This window comes from Ursus arctos, unplaced genomic scaffold (assembly GCF_023065955.2).
Source record: "Ursus arctos isolate Adak ecotype North America unplaced genomic scaffold, UrsArc2.0 scaffold_14, whole genome shotgun sequence".
Lineage (NCBI taxonomy): Eukaryota > Metazoa > Chordata > Mammalia > Carnivora > Ursidae > Ursus > Ursus arctos.
In genome coordinates, this window is record NW_026622808.1 from 33,424,568 (window position 1) to 33,447,959 (window position 23,392).

At 61.3% G+C, this 23,392-nt stretch overlaps 3 protein-coding genes across 18 annotated transcripts; 2 read left to right on the plus strand and 1 right to left on the minus strand.

The window, feature by feature from the left end:
• Positions 1 to 2,133: 2,133 nt before the first annotated feature.
• SEMA3B (semaphorin 3B) lies at positions 2,134 to 13,453 on the plus strand. 9 transcript variants are annotated; one of them, XM_057311724.1, is made up of 19 exons: positions 2,134 to 2,249; positions 4,023 to 4,357; positions 6,291 to 6,477; positions 7,195 to 7,352; positions 7,519 to 7,581; positions 7,989 to 8,108; positions 8,188 to 8,281; positions 8,455 to 8,574; positions 9,463 to 9,608; positions 9,700 to 9,811; positions 9,928 to 9,997; positions 10,074 to 10,218; positions 10,535 to 10,754; positions 11,010 to 11,101; positions 11,186 to 11,227; positions 11,467 to 11,624; positions 11,722 to 11,777; positions 11,866 to 12,005; positions 12,498 to 13,453. In XM_057311724.1, exons 3-19 carry the CDS (start codon positions 6,369 to 6,371, stop codon positions 12,897 to 12,899), a joined length of 2,247 nt encoding a protein of 748 aa, XP_057167707.1. In that variant the 5' UTR covers positions 2,134 to 2,249; positions 4,023 to 4,357; positions 6,291 to 6,368; the 3' UTR covers positions 12,900 to 13,453. The 9 variants fall into 9 exon arrangements, with proteins under 9 accessions (XP_057167707.1, XP_048082928.1, XP_048082926.1 ...); XM_048226969.2 differs by lacking the exon at positions 2,134 to 2,249 and adding an exon at positions 2,280 to 3,170 and having other exon boundaries at positions 4,020 to 4,357; XM_048226972.2 differs by lacking the exon at positions 2,134 to 2,249 and adding an exon at positions 2,280 to 3,170 and having other exon boundaries at positions 4,020 to 4,213.
• Positions 13,454 to 14,482: 1,029 nt separating this feature from the next.
• On the plus strand, positions 14,483 to 18,592 carry LSMEM2 (leucine rich single-pass membrane protein 2). Of its 6 annotated transcripts, none has more exons than XM_044384874.3 (4): positions 14,483 to 14,684; positions 16,899 to 17,144; positions 17,229 to 17,414; positions 17,588 to 18,592. In XM_044384874.3, exons 1-4 carry the CDS (start codon positions 14,663 to 14,665, stop codon positions 17,719 to 17,721), a joined length of 588 nt encoding a protein of 195 aa, XP_044240809.1. In that variant the 5' UTR covers positions 14,483 to 14,662; the 3' UTR covers positions 17,722 to 18,592. The 6 variants fall into 6 exon arrangements, with proteins under 6 accessions (XP_044240809.1, XP_026356680.2, XP_026356681.1 ...); XM_026500895.4 differs by having other exon boundaries at positions 14,541 to 14,684; positions 16,899 to 17,135; XM_026500896.4 differs by having other exon boundaries at positions 14,541 to 14,684; positions 17,022 to 17,144.
• Positions 18,210 to 23,362, minus strand: IFRD2 (interferon related developmental regulator 2). Of its 3 annotated transcripts, XM_026500891.4 has the most exons (12): positions 23,115 to 23,362; positions 21,061 to 21,180; positions 20,893 to 20,977; positions 20,660 to 20,784; positions 20,417 to 20,574; positions 20,205 to 20,255; positions 19,940 to 20,118; positions 19,749 to 19,854; positions 19,287 to 19,424; positions 19,073 to 19,201; positions 18,894 to 18,989; positions 18,210 to 18,746 (listed from the first exon to the last, which is right to left on the minus strand). In XM_026500891.4, exons 1-12 carry the CDS (start codon positions 23,170 to 23,172, stop codon positions 18,666 to 18,668), a joined length of 1,326 nt encoding a protein of 441 aa, XP_026356676.1. In that variant the 5' UTR covers positions 23,173 to 23,362; the 3' UTR covers positions 18,210 to 18,665. The 3 variants fall into 3 exon arrangements, with proteins under 3 accessions (XP_026356676.1, XP_044240807.1, XP_026356677.1); XM_044384872.3 differs by lacking the exon at positions 20,205 to 20,255 and having other exon boundaries at positions 23,115 to 23,361; XM_026500892.4 differs by lacking the exon at positions 19,749 to 19,854 and having other exon boundaries at positions 18,640 to 18,746.
• Between the last annotated feature and the right edge of the window lie 30 nt (positions 23,363 to 23,392).

Below are 23,392 nucleotides of genomic sequence, written 5' to 3' on the forward strand. Positions count from 1 at the left end.
TCCTTCTGATGTCAGGAAAACCTCCTACTCCCCACCCACCCAGAGAGCCCCAAATCATCCTGCCAAGACCCATCCCAGACCCAGAATGCCAGGCCAGCCGGGACACTGGAGAACACAAGCCCTGACTCTAGCCCCCTGGCCTGTGGCATGGCCAGCCAAGTCCTAGCTGCCCTGGGAGTCAGGGAGAGGGCAGGGGCAGGATTGTAGCTTCTCTTGGCTGACTTCTGGGTTCAGGCTCACTCCCATACAACTGAGCCCAATCTTCGCGTCTATTGCCCTGAAAAGAGATCCTGGGGGCCCACATCCCTGCCATGGGGCTACACATTTCCCTAACGCCTCCTGGACACCCAGAGGGAAAGCCAGCCCCCATCACACATCCAAGGAGGGCATCAGGCCAGGTGGGGTATGTGTGCAGCTATGTGACAGCGAGTGTGTCCATACCCGCCATCCACTCAGCTCCTCGGTTAGTAGGCGATGGGCATCAGGGTCCAAACAGGCAGGGGACAACACCATGGATCACTTTCTCCTCCCTGTCTTGGTTTCTCCCCTTGCATGAAATAAGCCCCACAGGTGATCTTATTTAGTAGAAAAATCAGTTTGATAGCCCTTCCCATTGACTCTGCTTTCCAACCTCATTGTGGGTGGAGAGAGTCAAGGCTTGAGGGGCTGGTGCAGGGTCAAGGAGGGACTTGAGGTGTCCGTTGTCCATCAGTCTCCCATCCCCCCCCCACCCCACCCCCGCCCCGAGACTCAGCAGGCCCAGGAGGATGGAAGGGATTCCTGCAGGCGTTCTCTCTTCTCCCTCCCTGTTCCGGTCCTCTGCTGGGTCCCGGAGGACCCCAGTGAGGATAGACACTGGGGAACCCAGAGCCCTGCAGAGAGGCTTGAACCTGGGTGTTCTAGGCATCTGGGGTTTCACGGAGGAAGAGGCACTGGGAGAGGTGGGTACTGAATGGTGAAGAAGAGAGCCTACCAGGCGGCAAAGGGGAAGGCCTAAAGGGTGGAGGACACAGCCCAAAGCGAAGTCCTGGCAAAGAAAGAGCTGCTGCCTCCCTTAAACTGGGTGCCCAGAGCACTGGCAGGGCTGGCTAAGGCTGAGCTTGGGAAGGCCCCCCCCCCCCAGCTCCAGCGAGCTGTCTGAGGTGGGGGGGGGGGGACTGCAGAGGGGAGGCATTGGGAGGAGAAAGACCACAGGGGCATAGCCTGGGGTTAGGGTGAAGGGGGTCAGCCGGCACTGCTGGGGGGAGGAGGCGGGGCCTCCTAACCAACCGGGCCCGAAAGGTCTCCCTGAGATCAGGCCTCCCGGAGAAGGGATGGGCGCTTGGGCCCTGCCAGGGCTAGGTTGGAGACTTGAAGACTGAGGAGTCCCCTGGGGTGGGGGAGGGACGGAGGTCCAGGTGGAGGCTGGAGGCCGTAATTGTGCTGGGGGCTGTGGCGGGGGTGGGGGTGGGGGGGACAGAAGAGCCAAGCCCCAGGAGCCCTGGTGAAGCTAGGCTGAAAGAGGCAGTGTGAAGGGTCCGCCTGGAGGCCCAGGATGCCCAGTGGGGAGGAGGCGCCAAGAGCGGACACCTGTGCTCCCCCACCCTGCACCCAGCTGTGACCGCAGGGCAGTTGAGGAGAGATCTGAGAGGTTCAGTGTCTCCCTAGGGACACACAGCTGGTGAGCAGCAGTCACGATTCCACCCTGCCCCTCCCAGCCTACTAAGGGGGTTGATCCCTGGGGCAGGTTCGCCCCCCACCCCAGCATCCAGAGGCCCCCAACCTGCACTCCGGGGCAGCTGTCCCCAAGCCGATTAAGAGAAGGTCACATTTATGTTAATATATGTTAATAAGTATGGAGTGCTACCCCAGTCTCCTTTGGCTGCATTCCTGGCACCCCCTCTCACACTACCCTCGGCTGTGGAGGAGGGGAGAGGGAAGCCCCACCCCACCCCCGCCCTATCCACCCCCCCATCCACCCTCCCCCACCCCCGCACCGCCCCTGCTGGGCAATGAAGAAAACAGGAGCGAGAGGAGAGCTGTGATGTGGCTGGTGGGGGGGGCTCCCCCATCCCAGAGGGGCTGACCTCAGCCCAGGAGGAATGTGCAGGAGGCGGAGGGCTGGGGCGGAGCGCGTGGGGGCAGGGCCACAGCCAGAGGCCCTGGGTTCCTGGCGGCCCCTCCCTCGGCCCCTCCACCTCAGCACTGACATGGCCCTCAGAAGGGAAGGGAAACAGGCAAGGAAGGGAAGAGCTGATCTTTCCAAAAAGGTGGGCCAGGGGTCCCCCCCGGGAGCGTGGATTCCAGACTGGGGGCGAGTGGGGGAAGGGCCCGAACACCATTTCCCAGATCTCCCCCCGCCCCCGCCCCGGGTGGGTAGTAGATTGTTACGGAAGTCAGGCCTCAAGTCAGGATTCCCCGGGCCCATTCCTGCCCCCCAGCCCACGCCCACCCAAAGCCTAAGTCCTCAGAGTAGCGAGCCCTAGTACCCACGTGGCCAGAACTAGGAAAGGTTGTGATGTTGGAGCCACCAGTCTTGATTGCTAAAGCAGGTGTGAGTGGGGAGCCAAGCCTGAGCCAGGGCAGGCTGGGCACTGGGGAGGGTTGACACTAGCCTTCCTCAGATGCATGTCCTACCCCAGCCACACCACCCAGGGTCCAGGCACAGGGCAGGCCTGGCTGGTGATGAGGGGTCAGGAGGCAGGTGTAGGATTTGACACAACAATTCAGTTATCTCCAGAAGGGAAAACCAAGGCCTTGGAAGGCTGTGGCACTGACAGGCAGCATCGGGGCAAGAATCCAGGGAGGCCTTTGCCTGTAGATACCCTGGCAAAGAGTAGAGGCCAGGAGCCTGAGGTGGCCTTTTGGGCAGGGGTGCAGGCAGGAGTAGGGACCCCAGCTGCCTTCCTGGGTTTGCTCCATTCTGTCAAGACTCAAGCTCAGGCTGCCTGATTCCAGAACCCTAGAGACTCCCAAAGTGCAGTGTAACCCACAGCCAATGACGCTGCTCCTGGAGGGCTGCCTCCATGAGGTCCCCACCCAGGGTCTGGCATACACTTGGACCTGTGGCTGAGGAGCAGAGAGACCTTGTGGGGACAGGGACAACTTGGGCTCCCACCCCTGCAGATCTTGCTTCCTGCCCCAGGGAAGAGGACTCATCTAGGGCAAGGAAAGCGACACACAGGGCTCAGGTGGGCAAGGGACAGCCCCAAGATGCTGGAAAGATGGGGGGGGGGGTGTCCTAGTCCGGCTTTTCAGTATGGAGGCGGGGCTGGGAGGGAGTGAAACAGAGACGGGGACCCTGAGCCCGAAGAACTGAAAGCAGTGGGGGCAGGTAGGGGGCATCGTGGGGGTGGGTGGGGACCTCAAATGCACTTGCTGATCTTGGCTGCTAGGGTGGAAATTGTAAACAGCCGAAGAATTTTGTTTGCTTGTGTGGGGCCAGGGGAAGCTGCCCAGCTCCAAGGCAGAAGCTGGGAGGAGAACGAGGCTGCATCGCTCAACTCCGAGAGCTCAGGCTGGGGCGCATCCCTCCACTCCCCCTCCTGAAGGCCCCTGGTCCTCCCCTGCCCCCTCCCTTCCTCTGCCAGCCAGTCCGGCAGGCTGATCCAGGAACACTAGGGTCCTGAGACTCAGGAAAGCAGGGCACAGCCCCACCCTGGCTGGGCACAGACCCTGCTGCTCCGGGAGTGCTGAGGGGACAGGGCCCACGGTCCTCAAAGCCCACAGCCTCCCTCACTGACCACTGAGGAGCTGCTGATCAGCCTTGGGGAGGCTGCAGGAGAATGCCTTTTGGGGGGATTGATGGGTGAAAGCCCAACCTCAAGCCCTGTCACGTTCGCCCTGTAGACCCGAGGGCCCCATTCAGCCATGGTCAACATTCGGCCCTTCCAGAGTAGACCCCTAGCAGAACGAATAGGGTCAGGGTCGTCCGTCCACCAGACTCAGCTTCAGGCCAAGACCCCAGACCCTTCCCAGCGGAGGCCCCAAGGCCCTGTCCTGAGTCCTGGAGGTCACACAGAATGCCCCTCACCTCCCAGCAGAGATGCGGGACCGCCTATCAGGAGGGGGTCTCTGGATGGACCTATACCCTGCGGCGCGCAAGGGAAACATGTGGGCCTCTGGCATCTGCTGACTGCCCTGCCTGGCCCTCTCCGGCCCTCCTCTCCCGCCCCAACTGCTGCCATCGCAGCCCCTGCCAGCCAGGTGGCCGAAGCACTCAGCGGCCCAAGTGGTGAGGAAGGGCTGCGGCAGCGGGGCGGGGCGGGGGGGGGGCATCAGACCTCCAGCTGAGAGCCTCTTCCCCGGCCCTGCAACCCTCCCCTGCCAGCTGAGGCCCTCACTACCTGCCTCCAGCTCTCCAGCTGTGTAGGGACAGGTGAGGAACAGCCCCCTGGACCTGCGGGTCCTTCTGCCCGCTTCACAGAGCCGTCAGGGGCTGGGGGGGCGGGGGGGGGGCTAGGGCTTCTTCCTCCTTCGCCTTGACTGGCAGTCCTGCTTCTGGACCGGACTGCTGTTGGGCCCGCCCTATTGCCCTGAGGCCTGACAGGGGAGGGGTCGCCCCTCCCTTGTGCCCGCTCCACTCTGGCCCGGCCACCAACTCCGCTGGCCCGGGCTGCGTGCCTGGTCACCCGATCCGCCCCGTAAACTTGACGGCGCGTGGGGCGGCGGCCGGCTTGGTGGAGGCGGGGGCTGCTCCTTAAAGGAGCCGTCAGAGGGTGCCCTGCGGTCCCCAGGCTTCTCCCCTTCTCCGGGGCTAGCCGGCGCTGGGGTGGAGAGGCGCTGCCGCCGGAGTTCTGGTGGAGTGTGGGAAGGCAGCCAGTGTTCTGTGGCATCGCAGACCTCACGGGCTCAGAAGAGGCAGTGGCAAGTGTCAGTGGAGGGACGGCGGGAGGTGGGAGTCCTAGCCCGGGACGGGTCTGGGAGCTGCGGAACTGGGCAGGGGCTTGGGGGGAGCGATCTGGAACGTGCCTTGGCAGTTGTGCCCCTTGCTCGAGGGCGCCCCAGGGCCTTGCCCCATGCCAGGGCTCCCGTGCCCAGCACCTGCCCAGCCAGCTGCGGGAATGACGTTGTGCACTGCAGCCAGAGCCTGGCCCCACGGAAGGGCTCCAGGGGAAGGGCTGTGGCGCAGAGGTGGAGGGGCTCAAAGATGGGGAAACCTGAGGGCGAAGGCAGGGGAGGGAGAGGCGCCAAGGCGGCGGAAGCTCAGAGAGGGGTGGGCAGCTCACCTGAAGTGGGGGTGAGAGGCTGCCTGAGACCCTTGGCTCTCCCCCGACTTGATTCCTCTTGGGTCTGAAGTCGGAGCTCACAGAATTTCTGCATAACCAGCCCCTTCCAGGCTCGGGTGGGAAGAGAGAGGTCAAGCTGAAGCTGGGGCTGCTCGGCTTCCCTGGGGGTGCAGGCCCTGGGGCTCCCAGATAGACCTCTTCTTCTGAGGAGCGGCTTCCAGGCGCGTCTCAGAGTTGAAGGCAGTGATTGTCGATGCAGTTGTGTTTGCTCACCTGCGTGTCCAGAGAGACACGCATACACTGGTGGGTGCACGCACGTTCACACATGCACTCGTGGAGACACACATGTACACACGTATGCAACGTGCATGCGTATGCCATGTGCCTACACGTGTAATACACTCATGCCACACGCTGTCACAGACATGGACACGTCTGTCTGCATACACCACACACACACACACACACACACACACACACACACACACACACGATGCAGATACACAGAGGGACCCTCAGAAACGCAAGCTCACAGGCGCCCACACCATTGGCTCCAGCTCCAGCCCCAAAGGTGCCTCTGTTCCCCTGTAGGCCCCTGGTGCTCAGCCACCTCCAGAGCCTGACCCCCTCCTGGTGCCCTCGCGCCCATGACTGGCTTGTTTTGCTCAGTGCACTTGGCGCCCTCTGAAATCACTGCACTGATCTGAGTCCTTGTTGGCATTCTGCCCCCTCCTGCATGGGGACCTTGTCTGTGTCCCCCAGTGTCCCAGGCCGGCATGAAGCAGGCACACAGAGTTTGTGAATTAATGCCTGTGAGTGTGATTACGGAGAGGGGGGGTTCCTGCGGAGGGTGACGTGGTGGGGCGGGCGCCTGCCAGTGTGGGGGTGACCCCGAGGGTGTGCCCAGCGTGGGTGTGTCTGTGATTGTGGCCAGGCAGGGCACACTCTGAGGGAGGGGAGAGCTCGGAAGTGGAATGCGACCCCCCAGCCTCTCTCCCCTAGGGGCTGTAATCTGATCCCTGGGGACTCCCCCCCCCCCCCAGCCTCCCGCCCTCGTCCTTGCTGCAGCTCCTTCTCTTCCAGATCCTGGGGCAGAGTCCAGGGAGGCTCAAGGCTCCTCCACAAGCGCCCGCTGAACCCTGAGCACCCTGAGCCGCCAGGATGGGGCGGGCCGGGGCCGCCGCCATGATCCCGGGTCTGGCCCTGCTCTGGGCAGCAGTGCTGGGGGAGGCTAGCCCCAGCCCCCCACGCCTTCGGCTCTCCTTCCAAGGTAGGTGCACCTGGCAGGCGGGAGGGCTCGGCTCAGGGTGGGCAGGAGAGGGGCCTAGTGTGGGTAGGGGGCACCGCGTTTGCTGTTGCCCTGTGCCACGGGCCCAGGTTTGACTGGGGGCACTCTCAGGCCATCTCCAGTTAACCCTGTCCTGGCCTCAGCTCCCAAACTTCCCTCGCACATTCTCCTCTTGCTTTCCCAGGAAGACCCCTTCCGTTCCCATGGCAACAGATCCTGCCTGTGTCCCATCCACGAACCACCCTCAGGGAAGCTGAGGTGTGGGGGCCACTGGAGCCCCCTTCCCACACCCCCTGCACAGGAGGGCGGTCACTGGTCCCTAGGCAGTGAGCACGGGCTGGGGGCAGGGTGGCAGAGAACCCTCAGCCCGATTTTGGGGTTGGGGTTCTGGCTTTCCCGACATGCTCAGCCCCCCCACACACACCCTGGCCTCCCAGCGCGCCCGCCTGCAGACACTGCTTGTCCAAGCATGCCCAAGGAGTTCAACCCGCTTTCCCCTTGGGGGTGCTGCACTGCCCACCACGGAAGCTTCACACATGGGTGGGCCTTTCTTCACGAGTGTAAATTCACACACGTGTAAACTCACATGTGTGGGGGCCAGGGCACGTGTACAACCATGACATGTGAGAGAGACAGACAGGGTCTGGGGGAAGCTTCCAGCATCGCTGGCCAATCTTCAGTGGTGTCCCTACCCTGCAGAGCTCCAGGCCCGGCACGGTCTCAGGAGCTTCAGGCTGGACAGGACCTGCTGTTACGACGCTTTGCTGGTGGATGAGGAAAGAGGACGCCTGTTTGTGGGCGCTGAGAACCATGTGGCCTCCCTCAGCCTGGACAACATCAGCAAGCGGGCCAAGAAGGTGCCAGGGACTCCCATCCTCCGTGCTTCCCAGGGAAAGAGCCCCAGGACCCCACTCCAGACTGCTTAGAGAGACCCAGGGAGACGGGCCCCCTGAGCGGACACCCTCTGCACAGAGACCATGCAAAGGCCCTGACCTGTGTCCCCTTCCCCCGACCTCCTTGCAGCTGGCCTGGCCGGCCCCCGTGGAATGGCGAGAGGAGTGCAACTGGGCGGGGAAGGACATTGGTGTGAGTGCTGGCTGCCCGGGGTGGGAGTGGGGAGGCCAGCCCCTCGCTTTACAGACAGACAGCAGCGCTAAGCCAGAGGCCTGCCTGTTCTGGCTGGGATGGGGGCGGGGGGTCGAGGTGGCTGAAGCTTGGAGGTAGTGACTCAGGGTGGAGGCTCATGGGATTCTTCTTGGGGGCCTCTGAGTCATAGGGGGCAATACAGGCCTATGCTTTTCCACGCACCCCTTCTGGTGACAGGTGGGCTGGGCTGGTCACCAAGGGCACGCAGGTCGCCTCAGCCCATGTTGGTGCTTGCCTGGACTGATGCAGAAGAGAGGAGGGGGTGAGGTGCCACTGGTGAGCTGGGACCCCTTAAAGCTGCCTCCCTGGGGGAGGCCTCATTGTCCCTGCCCCTGCCCGCCCACTAGACTGAGTGCATGAACTTCGTGAAGTTGCTGCACGCCTACAACCGCACGCACCTGCTGGCCTGCGGCACAGGGGCCTTCCACCCGACCTGCGCATTTGTGGAGGTGGGCCACCGGCTGGAGGTAAGGCCAGATCTGCGCAGAGAGGGAGGCTGGGGGGTGAAGAAGGGCCTGGAAGTGACAACTGCCCCCTGCCTCCCAGGAGCCCATCCTCCGGCTAGACCTTCGAAGGCTAGAGGACGGCAAGGGCAAGAGTCCTTATGACCCGAGGCATCGGGCTGCCTCCGTGCTGGTGGGTGAGTCTGAAGGCTAGGGCCCCTCAGAGACTCTAGACCTTTCTGAGAGCCTCAGGGATCCCCATGGCCTCACTGACTCCCAAGGAGCTCCCAGAGCTCTCCAAGCACCCCCCACCCCCCACTCCCCACCAAGAGCCTTCAGATTGGCTGAGCAGCCCTCCCCCTATCTGCAGGAGAAGAACTATACTCGGGGGTGGCTGCAGACCTCATGGGCCGGGACTTCACCATCTTCCGCAGCCTGGGCCAGCGTCCAAGTCTCCGAACAGAACCACACGACTCTCGCTGGCTCAATGGTGAAAGGCTGGTGGGGCTTTCGGGAGGGCGCCCTCATCCCCGACAGGGTAGGTGCCGAGTAAGGCCCATAATGGAAGTGAGCACTGGGAGCAGCCGGGGCTCCCCGAGTACCTACCGTGCGTCCAGCCCTGTGCCAGGCACTGGGGTTGCGGGGCCGACCAGGCTTGTGGCCCGCGCCCTCTTTGAGTTCACAGAACTCAGCACAAATGCATCGTAAGATCGGTTCCAATGGCCACGAGACTGGTGCGTGCACAGACAGAAAGGGAAAAGGAGCCCAGGTGGCAGAGCGAGAAAGGAAGCCACTCCGCTGACGGGGGGGGGGGGGGGGGGGGGCGGGGGGGGCGGGGGGGGGGGGAGCTGATTCCCAAAGCACGGCAGGATGGAGGGAAAGAACAACTAGAGCAAAGAATCCGGGGCAGGCACAAGCCAAGGAACAGACCCACGAGAGGAGAAAGGGTAAGGGGTCTGCACTGTCAGGGGCCGAGTCATTTGTTCTAAGAGTGAGGGGACCGAGCAGAGTGTTCACAGCAGGAATGGGGGCATCTGCTCCCTGCTCCAGAGGAAGATTCGTGAGTGAATGTACAACTGATCAGCCATCTCCCTCCTCTCTTGGCCCACTGGCCTGGGGAGCTGTCAGGGGTGAGGGGAGAGGCTTGCTGTCCAGGTAGTCTCGGTCTCTGCTGCCCTCTTGTGGCTGCTTCTTGACTCACAGGCCCTGATCCTGCAGATCCTGTCCGCTTGCAGGGCCATCCCAATAAACTTGGTCCTAGAGACTGGGTGCTCAGATGCTGCCCCGCAGTCTTCCGGGGGCACCAGAGGAAGGAGAGAGTGTGGGTCTCATGAGTGCAGGGCCAGGACCTTGCTGACTCCACACCTCCTGGTGCTAGAGCCCAAGTTCGTCAAGGTCTTTTGGATCCCGGAGAGCGAGAATCCTGATGATGACAAGATCTACTTCTTCTTCCGTGAGTCGGCCGTGGAGGCTGCTCCGGCGCTGGGACGCCTGTCTGTGTCCCGTGTTGGCCAGATCTGTCGGGTGAGGAGTCCCTGGGCCATATGCGGTGACCAGGCCCCTGCCCTTTGGCCTGTCTGGGCCTCCCCCTCATGCTCTCTGATTGACCCCGCAGAATGACGTGGGTGGCCAGCGCAGCCTGGTCAACAAGTGGACCACGTTCCTGAAGGCGCGTCTGGTGTGCTCCGTGCCCGGTGTCGAGGGTGACACGCACTTCGACCAGCTCCGTGAGTGCCAGGCGTGGAGGATGGAGTTGGGGAGACGGAGGGCAGGGGCCCAGACCCAGGAGCCGGGCCGCCCAGAGGGCTGTGTGCCCTCCCCCAACTAGGCCCCTTCCCCACAGAGGATGTGTTCCTGCTGTCCTTGAGGGACCGCTGGAGCCCGCTGCTCTATGCCGTCTTCTCCACATCCAGGTGAGGGGCGGGAGGTAGCGGGCGGGGCCGGCCCGGCTCTGCGGGGCCCTCACTCTGCTCACTGCTTCGCCTACAGCACCATCTTCCAAGGCTCAGCAGTGTGCGTGTACAGCATGAACGATGTGCGCCGTGCCTTCCTGGGGCCCTTTGCACACAAGGAAGGGCCCCTGCACCAGTGGGTGTCCTATCAGGGCCGTGTCCCCTACCCCCGGCCAGGCATGGTGCGTAGCCCCAGGATTCCCACCGTGACCCACTTAAAGTCTCAGGGGTGGAGAACTTGGCCTGGGATTTTCTTGGTGAATGTGCTTTCTTCCTCTTGTTATGGGTGGATAAACATCACCTTCATCACACAGGGCTTCTAGAAGGAAGGCCACATTTCCCCCTCCCACGGGCAAGGCTGGGTCTTCTCTCTGCAGATTCCCAGGGCAAGGCTCCGTCCGTTAGCACCCCCACACACTTCCAGTCCCTGGAGGTCTCTTGTGGGCCCACCAGACCCTCATACCCACATCCCTGTCGCGCCTCCTCCCCATCGCCCAGTGCCCCAGCAAGACCTTTGGCACCTTCAGTTCTACCAAGGACTTTCCTGATGACGTCATTCAATTTGCCCGGAACCACCCCCTCATGTACAATTTGGTCCTGCCCGTGGGTGGGCGCCCTCTCTTCCTGCAAGTGGGTGCCGGGTACACCTTCACCCAGATCACTGCAGACCGTGTGGCAGCTGCTGACGGACACTACGACGTCCTCTTCATTGGCACAGGTCAGCGTCCTGCCATGACCACCCATTAAACCCAGTCTAGACTCTAGCCTGTTCCTGGAAGCTGCCCCTGTCCGATCTCACCTCCACATCTTTGCCTGCGTTATGTCCCCATCTCCTTCTGGATGCTGCTCCCATTGCTCCAGCCCACATTCTTCAGCGACCCAACCATGCTGAGGGCAAAGGCCTCAGAAGTGGGGAGACCCCAGCCCCAGCTATCAGGGAACACAAGGAGTCACTCACTCCTCATCCTTGCAGATGTTGGCACGGTGCTGAAGGTGATCTCGGTCCCCAAGGGCAGCCGGCCTACCGGGGAGGGGCTGCTCTTGGAGGAGCTGCACGTGTTTGAGGTGAGGCCTAGGCTCCCCCCGCCCCCTGCCTGGAATAACCCCATCCCACTGATCCCTGATCCCAGAACTCCTCCTCTTTCTCAGGACTCAGCTGCTATCACCAGCATGCAGATCTCTTCTAAGAGAGTAAGTGACCAGAAGTCTTGGGGGTAAAAGGGACTCAATGCGTTCCCCGGATGCCCCCACCCCCACACCTCCCTTGGTAGTTCGAAGCCCCGGGTTTGAGTATAGGTTCTGCCTTCGCTAGACTGCGTGACCTGAGACCTCAGTGTTCCCATCTGTCAAGTGGGGTAAGGGATCTCTGACCCATGGGAGGCGGGCACAGGGCTGCCTTCGGTCAGCCCGGAGCCCCTCGTGCCCCCTAGCACCAGCTGTACGTAGCCTCACGGAGCGCGGTGGCCCAGATCCCCTTGCACCGCTGTGCTGCCCACGGCCGCGCCTGCGCCGAATGCTGCCTGGCGCGTGACCCTTACTGCGCCTGGGACGGGGCCGCGTGCACGCGCTTCCAGCCCAGCTCTAAAAGGTGTGTAGGGTCGGGGGCGGGCCACCCGGCGTCCTTTGCCACACCTGGCTAAGTGAAGAAGGGCTCATGGGAATACCATGTGTCCCCCTTCCCCCAGGCGGTTTCGGCGGCAAGACGTGAAGAATGGCGACCCCAGTACGCTGTGCTCCGGGGGTGAGTGCCCCAGCTGCCCGCACTTCTCGGCCTTTGAAGACGCCCCATCCTGCCCTGCGTGAATCTGACAATCCCTTGCCCTCCCCAGACTCGTCCCACCCCACACTGCTGGAGCGGAAGGTGTTCGGTGTGGAGGGCGGCAGCGCCTTCCTGGAGTGTGAGCCCCGCTCGCTGCAGGCACGCGTGGAATGGACTTTCCAGCGCGCAGGAGAGGCTGCCCGCAGCCAGGTGAGCCTCCTTCCGCTCTGCTGCTATAAACAGGCCCTTGTCCCGCCCCCTACGTCTAGGAGAGGCCCCGCCCTAGCCAATGAGGCCCTCGGCCGGGTCCCACCTCTAGACCAGGTCCGGCCCGGCCCAGTGAGACCCGCCCAGCCAGGTCCCTAAGTCCCTTTTGGGCCCTTGTCTGCACGCTACATCCTGGTGAGGCCTCATTCCGTCTAACTAGACTCCAGACACCCCCTCCCCCATCCGAGAGGAGCCCCGCCCCGCCTATTGAGCTCCCTGCCCCGCCCCCCATGTCCAGATGAACCCGCCCCGTACGGGGATCCACTTTTAGACTACCGGTCCGGGTGCATCAGCCTTCAAATGTGCACCTGCGGGCGCCCCTGTCCTGCTCCCGCTCGGCCGCCGTGGACCCTAGGCCTCTCCCGGCCCGGCCTGGAGCCGAGTTTCCCTGTTCCCGACCCTGACGCCCACGCGTCCCGCTGGCCCGGCCTGCAGGTGGCTGCGGAGGAGCGCGCGGAGCGCATGACGCGTGGGCTGCTGCTGCGCGGGCTGCGGCGCGGGGACTCAGGCGTGTACCTGTGCGCAGCTGTGGAGCAGGGCTTTTCGCAGCCGCTGCGTCGCCTGGCGCTACACGTGCTGAGTGCCGCGCAGGCCGAAAGGCTGGCCCGGACCGAGGAGGCTGCTCCCGTCGCCCCTCCGGGCCCCAAGCTCTGGTACCGGGACTTCCTGCAGCTGGTGGAGCCGGGCGGCGGTGGCGCCAGCTCCCTGCGAATGTGTCGTCTGCAGCCGGAGTCGCGCCCACCGTCTCCCGAGTCGCGGAGGAAGGGCCGAAACCGCCGAAGGCACGCCCCCGAGCAGCGCGCTGAGCGGGGGCCGCGCAGCGCCGCGCACTGGTGATGCAGCCGGCAGCGCTGGGTGCGGGGAAGCCGACTCCAGGCAGGAGCGGGAGGACAGACCCGGGGGATGCATGGCTAGGGGGCCCGGCACACTGGTCCCCGGCCGATGGAGACACCGACCGACCGACAGGCCCTGGCCGAGGGGCTGCCTCGCCGGCTTATTTATTAACAGAGGATAACCCTTGAATGTAGCCCTGGGAGGGGCGGCCCAGGCCGGGCACAGGGTCCTGCTGGTCACGAGGTGGCAGAGAAGCAGGGCTCCAGAGCAACGACCTGGGCGGAGGAGGTGCCCGGAGTGCCCACCCCGGGGGAAGGACCTCCTCCCTGGGCAATGAGCAGAAAGCTGTGAACAGGCTGAGCGGGTGGGGGTGGGGGTGGGGCAGGCCGACTGTACTAATGCAATAAACACTTTATCAGCCGAAGCTGGAATGGCCCCAGCACACAGCCACTGGTGCTGGGTCTTGCCGTGCGACCTTGGGCGACTTCCTAGTGGTCTCAAGACCTCGGTTTCTGCTAAGGATGCTGTGGTGAGGATTAAAGATGGTTTCCATGTGACTGAGTGGATTCTGTGGGGCCTTCTGGGGTTCTACCGACATACACACTGTATTCTGAATAGGATTTCTTGGCTGTGTGGTACGAAGAAAATGAAATTTGGTGATATGTAAAATCACGTGAGAAAGCATCATTGAGCTAAACGACAAGGAGCCAGCCGTGGGAGTATCTGGGGGCAGAGCAGTCTAGGCAGGAGCAGCCAGTGCAAAGGCCCTGAGACGGAAACAAGGTTGCTGTGTGTGAGGAACATCAAGGAGGCCAGTGATACAGTGAAGCGATGGATTTGGGATGTTTTAAGGAGGCAGAGCCCATTGTTTTGCTTTGTCCCAGTTGGGAGGGGGGCCTCAGGTGTCCAATAGCAGAGGGTGGGCCCTAAGCTCGGCCACTTCCTCCCTTCAAGGGTAAGTGGTACCTCACAAATCGTGTGACTTGTATACCCTTGTGGGGAGAGGAGGAAGGATTGAAACTGTATTGTGCTAAGTGCTTCTGACATGTGGCTGTATTTCCATTCTCACGTGTCCCGTGCCAGGAATCATTGTCATTCCTGTTTTATGAGAAAATGGAGGTCAGAGAGGAGGCAATCCCTTACCCCAGCTTGTAAGCTTATTAATAGAAATCCCAATCTTCAATCTAAGTTTGCACACTGACCAACATGAGTGCCTGTGTGTATAGGCGTGTCAGAGCCCTCGTGGCTTGGGTTCCAGCCATCTATCACTCCAATCCCTGGGGCCAGCCGGTCATACAGGGGTAGGTGCTTGTCCATTTGCTTGGAGTAGAGATGACCCAGCTTTTAGTAGGGGTCTGTGGGGGTAGAGAGGCACAGGGCTCCCTTAAGGTCTCAGCTGCCATGTGGGGCATTGCTGGAGGTGAGCATGAGGCAGCCTGTCTGGATAAAGACATCAAGGCCTGTGCATATATGGGGGTGCCAGGGTTCCCCAGGAAAGACCCTGGGCACTTCCATTAGTGGAGGTGTGCTCTTGTCTGGGCTCCTTCACCAGCTAGATAGCCTGGGCTGGCCCATGTGGGTCACTCCACCCATTCCCATGGCTGAGAGCTGCCCCCTCTAAATATAGCCCAATGGGCTGAGCTCAGGCCTATTTTAGGCCCAGGCTGGGAGGTGGCTAGCCTTCCCCCAGCCCTGAGGAGCCACTGCTGCCTTCATCCTGTCCTGCTACCGGGTGTTACTATCAGCCCAACTGCCCACCACCCGCCATGCCTGAGGAGACCCAAGAAGGTAGGAGGGGATTATGGGGGAGGGCAAGGCCCCAGTTCTGTGACCCTGTGAATCATGGAGCAACCCTGCCCCATCCCACTGACCTCACTTCCTTGACTAGTCATCAATCACCATGTTGCAGCTTGAGTAAAGGGAACTGCCCCCCCCGCCCCACACACCACCGTGCATGGGGAAAGGGCTTACCACGTCTGGAACACCAGGAAACAGGCCCTGCCTGTCTCTTCTGCTAAGGACAGGGGGGTTTGGGGGGAGCTACCTAGTCAACTACAGGCTGTGCCCAAGTGGGTGTGGGCAGGGCAGACGCTGGGCCAGTTGGGCTCTTCATTCAGGGAGGAAGCTGGGATCTGGGCAGGCAGTGGTTCCAGGAAGCATTTGGGCACGTGGCCCAGAGACTGGGAGTGGACAGAACTCCGGCCTCCTCCAACTTGGGCCTAAATGGACCCAACCATTAGCTGGTTGGGATCCCCTGGCCTGGCTCGACTGATAGCCAGTGAAGACTTTGGGTCCACTCACCTACCTGCCCCACTGCATGCAAGTGCAGAGGTTCAGAGGGGCCAGAACAGGGACGCCCAGCTGCTCCACGCTCCAGCTTGGCCCAGCGGGTCAGCTCCCTTATCACATTTTCACCATTTCAACTGGATGGGGGGCGCCCAGCCCCCAGTAGTGGTGGGGGATGTTTGCCTCCTGTTGGGGTTCTAACAACGATGTTTACCATGTTCTTCCTGGGAATGAACAGAATCCGAGTTCAACTTAGAAAGGGGAAGGGGTCCCCCGATGGCTCAGTGACTTAAGCGGCCAACTCTGGATTTCTGCTCAGGTCCTGATCTCTGGGTGGTGAGATTGAGCCCTGTGTCAGCTCTGCGCTCAGCAGGGAGTCACAGCCTGAACGAGATTCTCTCCCTCTCCTGCCCTTCCCCCTGCTTGTGTGCACACACTCTCTAAAATAAATATATATATATACATATAAAAAGTGGGGAAAGCAGAGCCACGTGCAGAGAGGAATTTAATATGACCCCCAACCCATCACCCAAACATGACTAGCAGCATCTCGCTTTACTTTGGGGCACGTCTGGGGCCAGTTTCAAGCAAATCACGAAGGCTGAGTTATTGTTCTGAAAGTGACAGAAAATCCAATCACCCTTGCCCCTAACAGGAGGCACTCCCTCAATGCTCCCCCTCTTTTGTTATCTAGCATCCAGCTGGGTATCTGGAGGTTTAAGGGGCCAAAAAAAAAAAAAAAAAAAAAGTAAAAGTAGTAAAGTGTAATTTTTAGAAATCACAGAATACTTTTGATGGGTCTAAAAATAAAAAAATCACAAGAAAAGTAGAGAGACCCCAGTGACTAAGTGGGCAGAGGCTGGGAATGGATAGAAGGTACTCCAGGCAAAGAAACCCAACTGAAGAGGTCAAAGGCCTTTCCTCATCTCCCAGTTTGGCAAACGTACACGTACACGTATGTATGTATGTAATTTTTTTCCCAACGAAAAGGCCTAATGGTGGTGATGTGCCCTTTTGGGGGCTATGGACAATCATTCTGGAGGACAGTTTGATGATGGCTGAGAAAAAGCCCCTGCTCTTTAAGCCAGTGATTTTGCTTCCAGGAATCTGTCCTTAGTAACGATTAGGAAATTGGGAAAAACCTTCATACTCACTGATGCATGTCCTTCCCTAGGGGTTATTCACTTCTGAAGGGAACTGGAAACAACCTAAATGCCCAGGCAGCCTCCAAGGAGGCCTCAGAAGCACGCAGAACAGCTTGTTAACAAAGGCAGGTCTCCTGTTACGATGTTGAGTGAGAACAGCAGGGTTCACAGAAGCACAGCTGAATCACAGATCTCGCTGAACCCCTTCAAGCAGAGCTAAGGCCACAAGGGACAAGCATCACCCAGCCAGGAAGGGGCTGCTTCTGCTGGGGATTTGAAGGTGCCAGACACTGGGTCTGACCTGATGGCTAACTTGCAGGGTCTGCAGGAAAAACTGATAGCGGAAGAGGCAGGGATGAATTTCACGCACCGTGGGTTTAGTCCTCCCAGGCTGGTTAAACTCCCTAGGCAGGAGCAGGCAGAGGAATGCCTGAAAGTCCTTGCGGTGCTTGGGAGGAAACGTAGTGAGCAAGTCAAATGCACCATCTGCTACTGCGGGTGGTAACAGGCCTACGGGGTTCTGAGGTCATCCTGGCTCCAAACCAAGGGTCATTCCTGAGTTGGGTTTTAGGGCATTTGGAGCCAACGTCCCTTTGTCCTTTCCCATCTTCTCTGAGCCCCTGCTGCTGCTGGAAGCCACCTGAAGAAGGCAGGGGGGTGACCTGCTGGCTGAATCAGCCCTGCACTGTCCCAGCAGACACCGTGGCACTGACACTGAGCCCCAGGAGCAGGGCACCGCTGGCCCCCAACCACGTACAGGAGGTGCGCCTGCACCGGGTGGAGTCCATCAGCGACCTGCACAGCGGAGGTGACGGGGGTAGGGCAGCGGGACTGACGTGCTGGGAGAGGGGAGGAAGGCAGGTACAACCCCTACCCTCCTGATGCCCCGTTTACCCCACAGGTTCACTGTGCCCCTACCTGGCCGAGGAGGCGCAGCCATGGGACGAGCTACTGGGCATCCTGCCCCCGTCACTGTGTGCCCAGGCTGGCTGTGGGCCCGTGCAAGGCAGGGCGGGCTTCCTGTTGCTGCTGGCACTGCTGGTGCTCACCTGCCTGGCCCTCGCCATCCTGGCCGTCTACCTGAGCGGTACGGACGCACCGTAGGGGAACCAAGTGGGAACTGAGGGCGAGCAGCTGGGACCCGAAGGCCCTTCTGCACAGCGGGAGGGAGCAGCTGCCGAGGCTGAGACAGCAAAGGGTGGGGAGCTGTGGGGTGGCACGTGGTCTGATAACCCCCCATTCCTGCCTGCCTGTCCACAGTGCTGCAGAGTGAATCCCTCCGCATGCTGGCACACACACTGCGCACCCAGGAGGAGACGCTACTCAGACTCCGGCTTGCCAGCCTCAGCCAGCTGCGGAGGCTCAACTCCAGTGAGGCCCAAGCACCCAGCTGAGATACCACTTGGACCCGGGGCTTGGGGGTGTGTGTGGGGGGGTGGGAATAAAGTGGCCAAGGCAGGTTTCTCCTTACCCACTGCTCCACACGACTTCCTTGGTGAGGTTTTTGTACAAGAGTCTGACCTGACCCCACAGCTACCTGCCTCTCCTGTCTTCAGGCCAGGCCTGGCCAAGGCCCTGCTTTGGGTGGCCCAAGGTCAGAGGAAGCGACACCAGCCTCCTGGCTCCTTCTGTGGCCTGTCAGCAGTCTTTGGCTTCCCCCAAACAGCAGGTCCAGAGTCTAGAAATAGCTGCCCCCACCCCTGTTGCCCAAACTCTGCCAGGCCTCCCAGTGGGGGTCCAGCCTCAGCACGAAGGCAGGCAGAGCTCTGAGTGTGGGGAGGAGGGCCACCTGAGGAGATGGTCTGGGAGGGCAAAGGTGGGATGGAGATGCGGGGAGACCCAGGGGGTGGTGGATGGGAGGGCAGGCAGAAACACCCAGAGCTAAGGGGTGCAGAAGGCTGAGCATTCAGTTTAATTTTCTCTAATAATCTTTAAAAATCAGCATACAGACCCATTCCAGGTAGCCTCACGTCCCCACCTGTTCTGGCGCCACTTGTGCAGATGCCATTCCCCTCAAGGAAGCGCATCATCCCAGAGGAGCGGGGCCCGAGAAAGGAGAGAGGGGGACAGTCCTCCTACCGTGTGCCCCGCAGCTCTGGGACAAGCACACATCTGGCCGGGCCTGACACAGGACAGGGAGAGGCCACAGCGCTGTGTGCGGGGGTAAGGGGCCAGGATCCCGAGCGCCCTGGCCTCCAGCCCCCACCCCCATGTCTGTTTTTGGTTATGTCATTAAAAAAATAAAGCGACAATTCCTGGCAGGGACCAGTTGTTGCAGTGTTTTCTGTTAAAAACACAGGCACGCGTGTGGACAGTCTCCTCCTCAGCCGGCCTCGCCTCAGAGGATGTCTGCCCGCTTGTCCCGCACGCGGCTGCGCGCCTTGGTCCGCGCTCTGAAGGCTGCAGCGTTGTACAAGTGCTGGAATGGGGGGGGGGGGGGGCGTGAGGCTCTGGTGGGCCGGGGAAGGGGAGGCCCGGGCCCTTTCCTCCAGCCCCCGCAGAGCTCCGGGCCTCGAGACCATGGGAATGGGGGCGGAGGGAGAGAAAGGTGCCCAAGGGTGCAAACCTTCTCAAAACGTGATATCTTGCAGGCCTTCAGGGCAGTGGCATCCAGCACCAGCACCGGGCCCAGGCCAAAGATGTCACGGAGTAGCTCATTGTTCTGGGGGACAAACGGGCAGCGAGCTCAGGCTGGTCCTAAAGAGCCAAGCTGGCTGGGTACCCCCTCCCCGTCCATCTTCCCACCTGGAGGTGGTGGTGCATGCCTGATCCCAGCACGTCCTTGAAGGCGGCATAGACACGGCGCCGAGCCCAGCTGTCCACATAGAGCACCTCGAGGCCGAAGCGGATGGACTCTTCCTCACACTCACCGCCCTGCAGCGTAGAGGGACCCACAGACCAGGGCTCGGCGGCTGTGTCCGGGGAGCACTCTCACCAGGACACACGTTCTCACACGTACCTCAACGAAGTGCAGCACGGCGCGGAAGGTAGAGCGCTGACGCCGGCGGTCAGCCTTGGCACGGTACTTGTTGCTGTCGGTGGCCAGGGTCCGCAGGGCGCCGCAGAGGGCCTCCATGTCCTCGTACAGAAAATCCTCCTGTAGTGGCAGCAATGCAGGGTGTGTGAGCGGAAGCCCGGGCTCTGCAAGCTCTCAACCCGGGGTTGCCCAAAGCCTTCCTCTCACGGAAGAAGTGGTTTCCTCCTCTGCCTGGCCCCCTGAATCCCTTCCAGGCCCCGACCTGGGCCAGACACCCCTGCTCAGAGCCCCCACCGCGGCACCCAGCGTCTGAGTCTGTGTTAGGGCTACCTCCCCACCATCATGACCTAAGGCTGCCCTATCTTCTGCGGTATCCCCTGCATCCAGCCTAGTGTGGACAGCTGGTGTCAGGAGGCCCCCTCCCTTCCCGTCCCCCCCTCACACCTCAAGGTCCCGGGCAAGCTCAAAGAGCAGTGCGATGGTCTCGCCGGCCGCGATTCGCAGGTTCACGCTCTCGCTGGACAAGAGCTGGGGCAGCCGGGGCAGCTGCCTGGGGAAGGGGCAGGCTGAGCTACATGTGGGCTGGGGGCCTCGTCGCCTTTCCCCTCCCACTCGCAGCGAGCAGTGGCTCTTACCTGTCCAGGATGTGGCTGATGTGGGTGCCGGGGCAGACGGTGAGGAGCAACGCCCAGGCCTGCAGGGCAGCGCAGAGCAGGCCATGCAGGCTGGCGGGGACCACAGGGGCTGTGGAGCCACCCATTCCACAGGACCGGCTGAAAACGCTTTCCAAGCAGCTGAGGCAAGACACCAGGTCCTAGGGACACAGGGAGCCAGTGGGAATGGCTCAGGGGCAGAGCTAGGGCCTACGTGCTCTATTACCTGCGCCCAGAGGCCACTTACCTGGACATCGGCAGCAGCCACATAGCACCCCAAGCCAAGAGCAGAAGCGCACTGTGGGAAGGGGGCAAAGCCATGCCAAGGTCAGAGAGTGAGCCTGGGTTCCCGGCCACAGGGCTCACCCTCAGAGTAGGGGAGCCTGAAGGCAGGTGGAACCCACCTCTCTGCTTGGGGACTAGGGGAGGGAAGGGTGTCACAGAGCCTGAAACACTCACGTGGAGCCGGGCAGCAGGGCTAGCTGTGCCATCACTGAGCACAGAGACCAGGAAGGGCTGCAGGCTGTGAAAGAGCTCCTCGCCCTTGGGTCCAGGGCCCAGCTGCACACAGAGCAGGCCTAGCACGGCAGCGGCCAGCGCCTGTTCCTCGCCCTTCCCTGCAGGAATGCTTTCCGGTCAGCCCATGCAGCAAGGGTCAGTACCCAGCCAGTTCGGGTCTCCCATGAGCCCCCAGGGCCCAACCTTTCTTGAGGCACTTTTCCAAGGCATCAGCCAGGGTGAGGCGGCGCTCCAGCAAGAAGTCGGGGAGTAGGCGGGATGCCAGGGCCAGGCGAAGGCTCTCAAGAGCACCCTGCCGGGTCTTGGCACTGGGGGGGATGAAGAGAGGGGACCTTGTAGGCCAGCCCTACTGGGTCACACTTGGCATGGGCTGAGCAGGGACACGGGTGTGGGGGTTGGCTGGCGGTCAGGGGTACCTCTTATCTGTGAGGCAGTCCACATACTCCTTCAACTTCTCCTCAAGGTCTTCCTGCTGGCCCTGCTCATCCACGGCATCCCCCCCTGCAAGGCCAGCTGGTCAGCCCTGCGTCTCGCCCTACCCCAGGGAATGCCCAGAGTCCCTGCCAAACTCCCACCGCTCTCACCGAGGCTGTCCTCTGCTGCGGTGCTAAGAAGGCTGGGGCATTCACTGGTGGTGCTCCGGGCCTCACTGACGGCCTCATCCTCGCTCGAACCTGAGTCAGCTTGGGTACTGCTCCGGGCACCTGGGGAGGGTCAAACACACTTGTGGCCGCACCTGGCCTGCCTCCACTGATGAGTGATGGCTGGGGGTACCTCACCCAACCTCATGACCCCACAAGAATAGAATCCTGCCCCTCTCAGAGATGAGAAAACAGACTGAGGTGGGAAGCACCAGGGCTGATGCAGGGGACACTGAGCCAGGAAGGAGGAGAAAGGGAATGAGGTCCATCAGCTGGAGAACATCAGGCACGAGGCCCAGCCTAGGAAAACCTGTCAGGCTTGGTGAGTACAGCCTCCCTGAGGCTAAAGCCTGTTTTAAGGAGGAGACTGAGAGCCTGGTAGAGGCAGAAGGGGCTGCACAGGCCCCACCTAGGCCTGTGGCTGAGCCTGGAGTGGGGGCATTTCCAGGCAAATCCTAGGGGAGCTCAGCCACTAGCCCAGATTATGCCTAAAAAGGGCCAGGGCAAAGGTTAGGGGCTTAATTATAGGATCTGTTCATATAGAATATATACAGATAGATACAGGGTTCAAATTCCAGCTCCATATCTTAAAAGGGGTGTAACCAAGTCAAATGCTTAGCCTTTACCCCCTCAATTTCTTCATCCGCAAAACAGAGATGCTAAAGGACTCTTTTGGTAGAGCGAGTGAAGACAATAACTAAACAAACAACTAGTTATGGCTCTTCTGTGGACCAACATCACCTATCTGCCCTGGGGCAGAAGCCCAGCTCCTAGTGGACTGTGGGTGGCTGCCCCAGGCTTCAAGCAAACTCTTGTGTGCTCCCCTTCGACCATACCAGGCCTTTAGCCCTGGGTGAATGGACACAAAGCACTCTTCTGAACCTGGGAAATGCAGAAAGTGGAGTGGCCCCTGACCACATCAGTCCTTGAAGATAGGTAAACACAGGAGAATGTCAGGGTCAGCAAAACGTACACTCCTGTGTGGGGGTTCTGCTCAGGGCCACGGGCTGACTTTGGCAAGGGCAGGCACTGCAGCAGAGCCCCAGATGGGTTCTGGTCACCAGGCTGGTCCTACTTCTCAGGAACTAAATACTCCATGTGCCTGCTGGAAAAGTCCAGCACGCATGCAGGCCTCTGCTCACCTCCTCGCTTACTACCCTAACCAGCCAAAGCAGCCCAGCCTCCCTCATTTGCTCCCTCCAGATGCCAGGCCTTTGCACAAGTTTTTCCCTCTGCACGGTGCTCTCTTCTTCACCTCAGGATTCACCCAGAAGCCCCTCCAGGATTCCTTGGTTCCTAAGTCTGGGGTTGACACCATTTAATGAACTTGTCCCCCAGCACCAGTCCTTCTGGAATATCGCTACCCTCTTAAGATATCCCCACACCCAAGTCCTATTAGGGTTGTGGCCAGGTCTGAGCTGTGCCTAGCAGGCACCCCATTCCTGCAAAGTAAACATATGTGTTTACTGCACCAAGACACGCTCCTGTTCGAAGCTGATAAGTCTCAGGGCTGCCTCAGGCTCCAGGGCACTCCCCAACCCTCTCGTGCCAGGCCCACCAAAGCTGGAATTCTGCAACTTCCCCATTGCTGCCCCCCTCGGTACCCCCCGCCCCCCGCAGGCTAGGCCTCCCAGCAATTTCCTAGCCCAGTCCAGGAAAGCACCAGCGAGTGGCGAGGGGGTTAGGCTTCCTGCTCTGTCCAGCGGTTTGTCCACCACAGGAGGCAACTGGGGTGGAGCGGCAATGGGGGAAACTGAGGCGGGGAGGTGCCCACCGGTTTAGGTCCGGTAACGCGAGCTCCTGAGCTGCAAGCAGTGCGCTCAAGTTGGACACCCACGTGGCCGCTGCCTCCTGGGGCACGTGCCGGCCGCGGGGGAGTTGCGGGACGCAGCGCCAGGTTGGTCTAGGCAGGAGTTTCCGCCCAAGACCCTCCGGGACACCGACGGGAAAGCCACGCAGGACCCCCGCTCGCTGTTCATTTGCTGCTCCCCACTTACCCGCTCCGCGGCGCTGGCCGCCCTTACGGGGCGCGCTGCCCTTACGGGCGCGGGGCATGCCGGGAATCAGTAGCGCGGGCGCGCGGAGGGCGCGGGGTCAGGGACCCGGCGGGCGAGGGCTCCAGACCGGCGAGACGCCGGCCGGTGGGCTAAGCTGAGACTTGGGCAGACGACGGGAGCCACACGCCACACGCGACACCATCTTCGCGAGGCGCCCCGCCCTGCCAAACGGGTCGGGGCGCCCCGCCCTGCTAAACGGGTGGCCGGGAAGGCGAGTT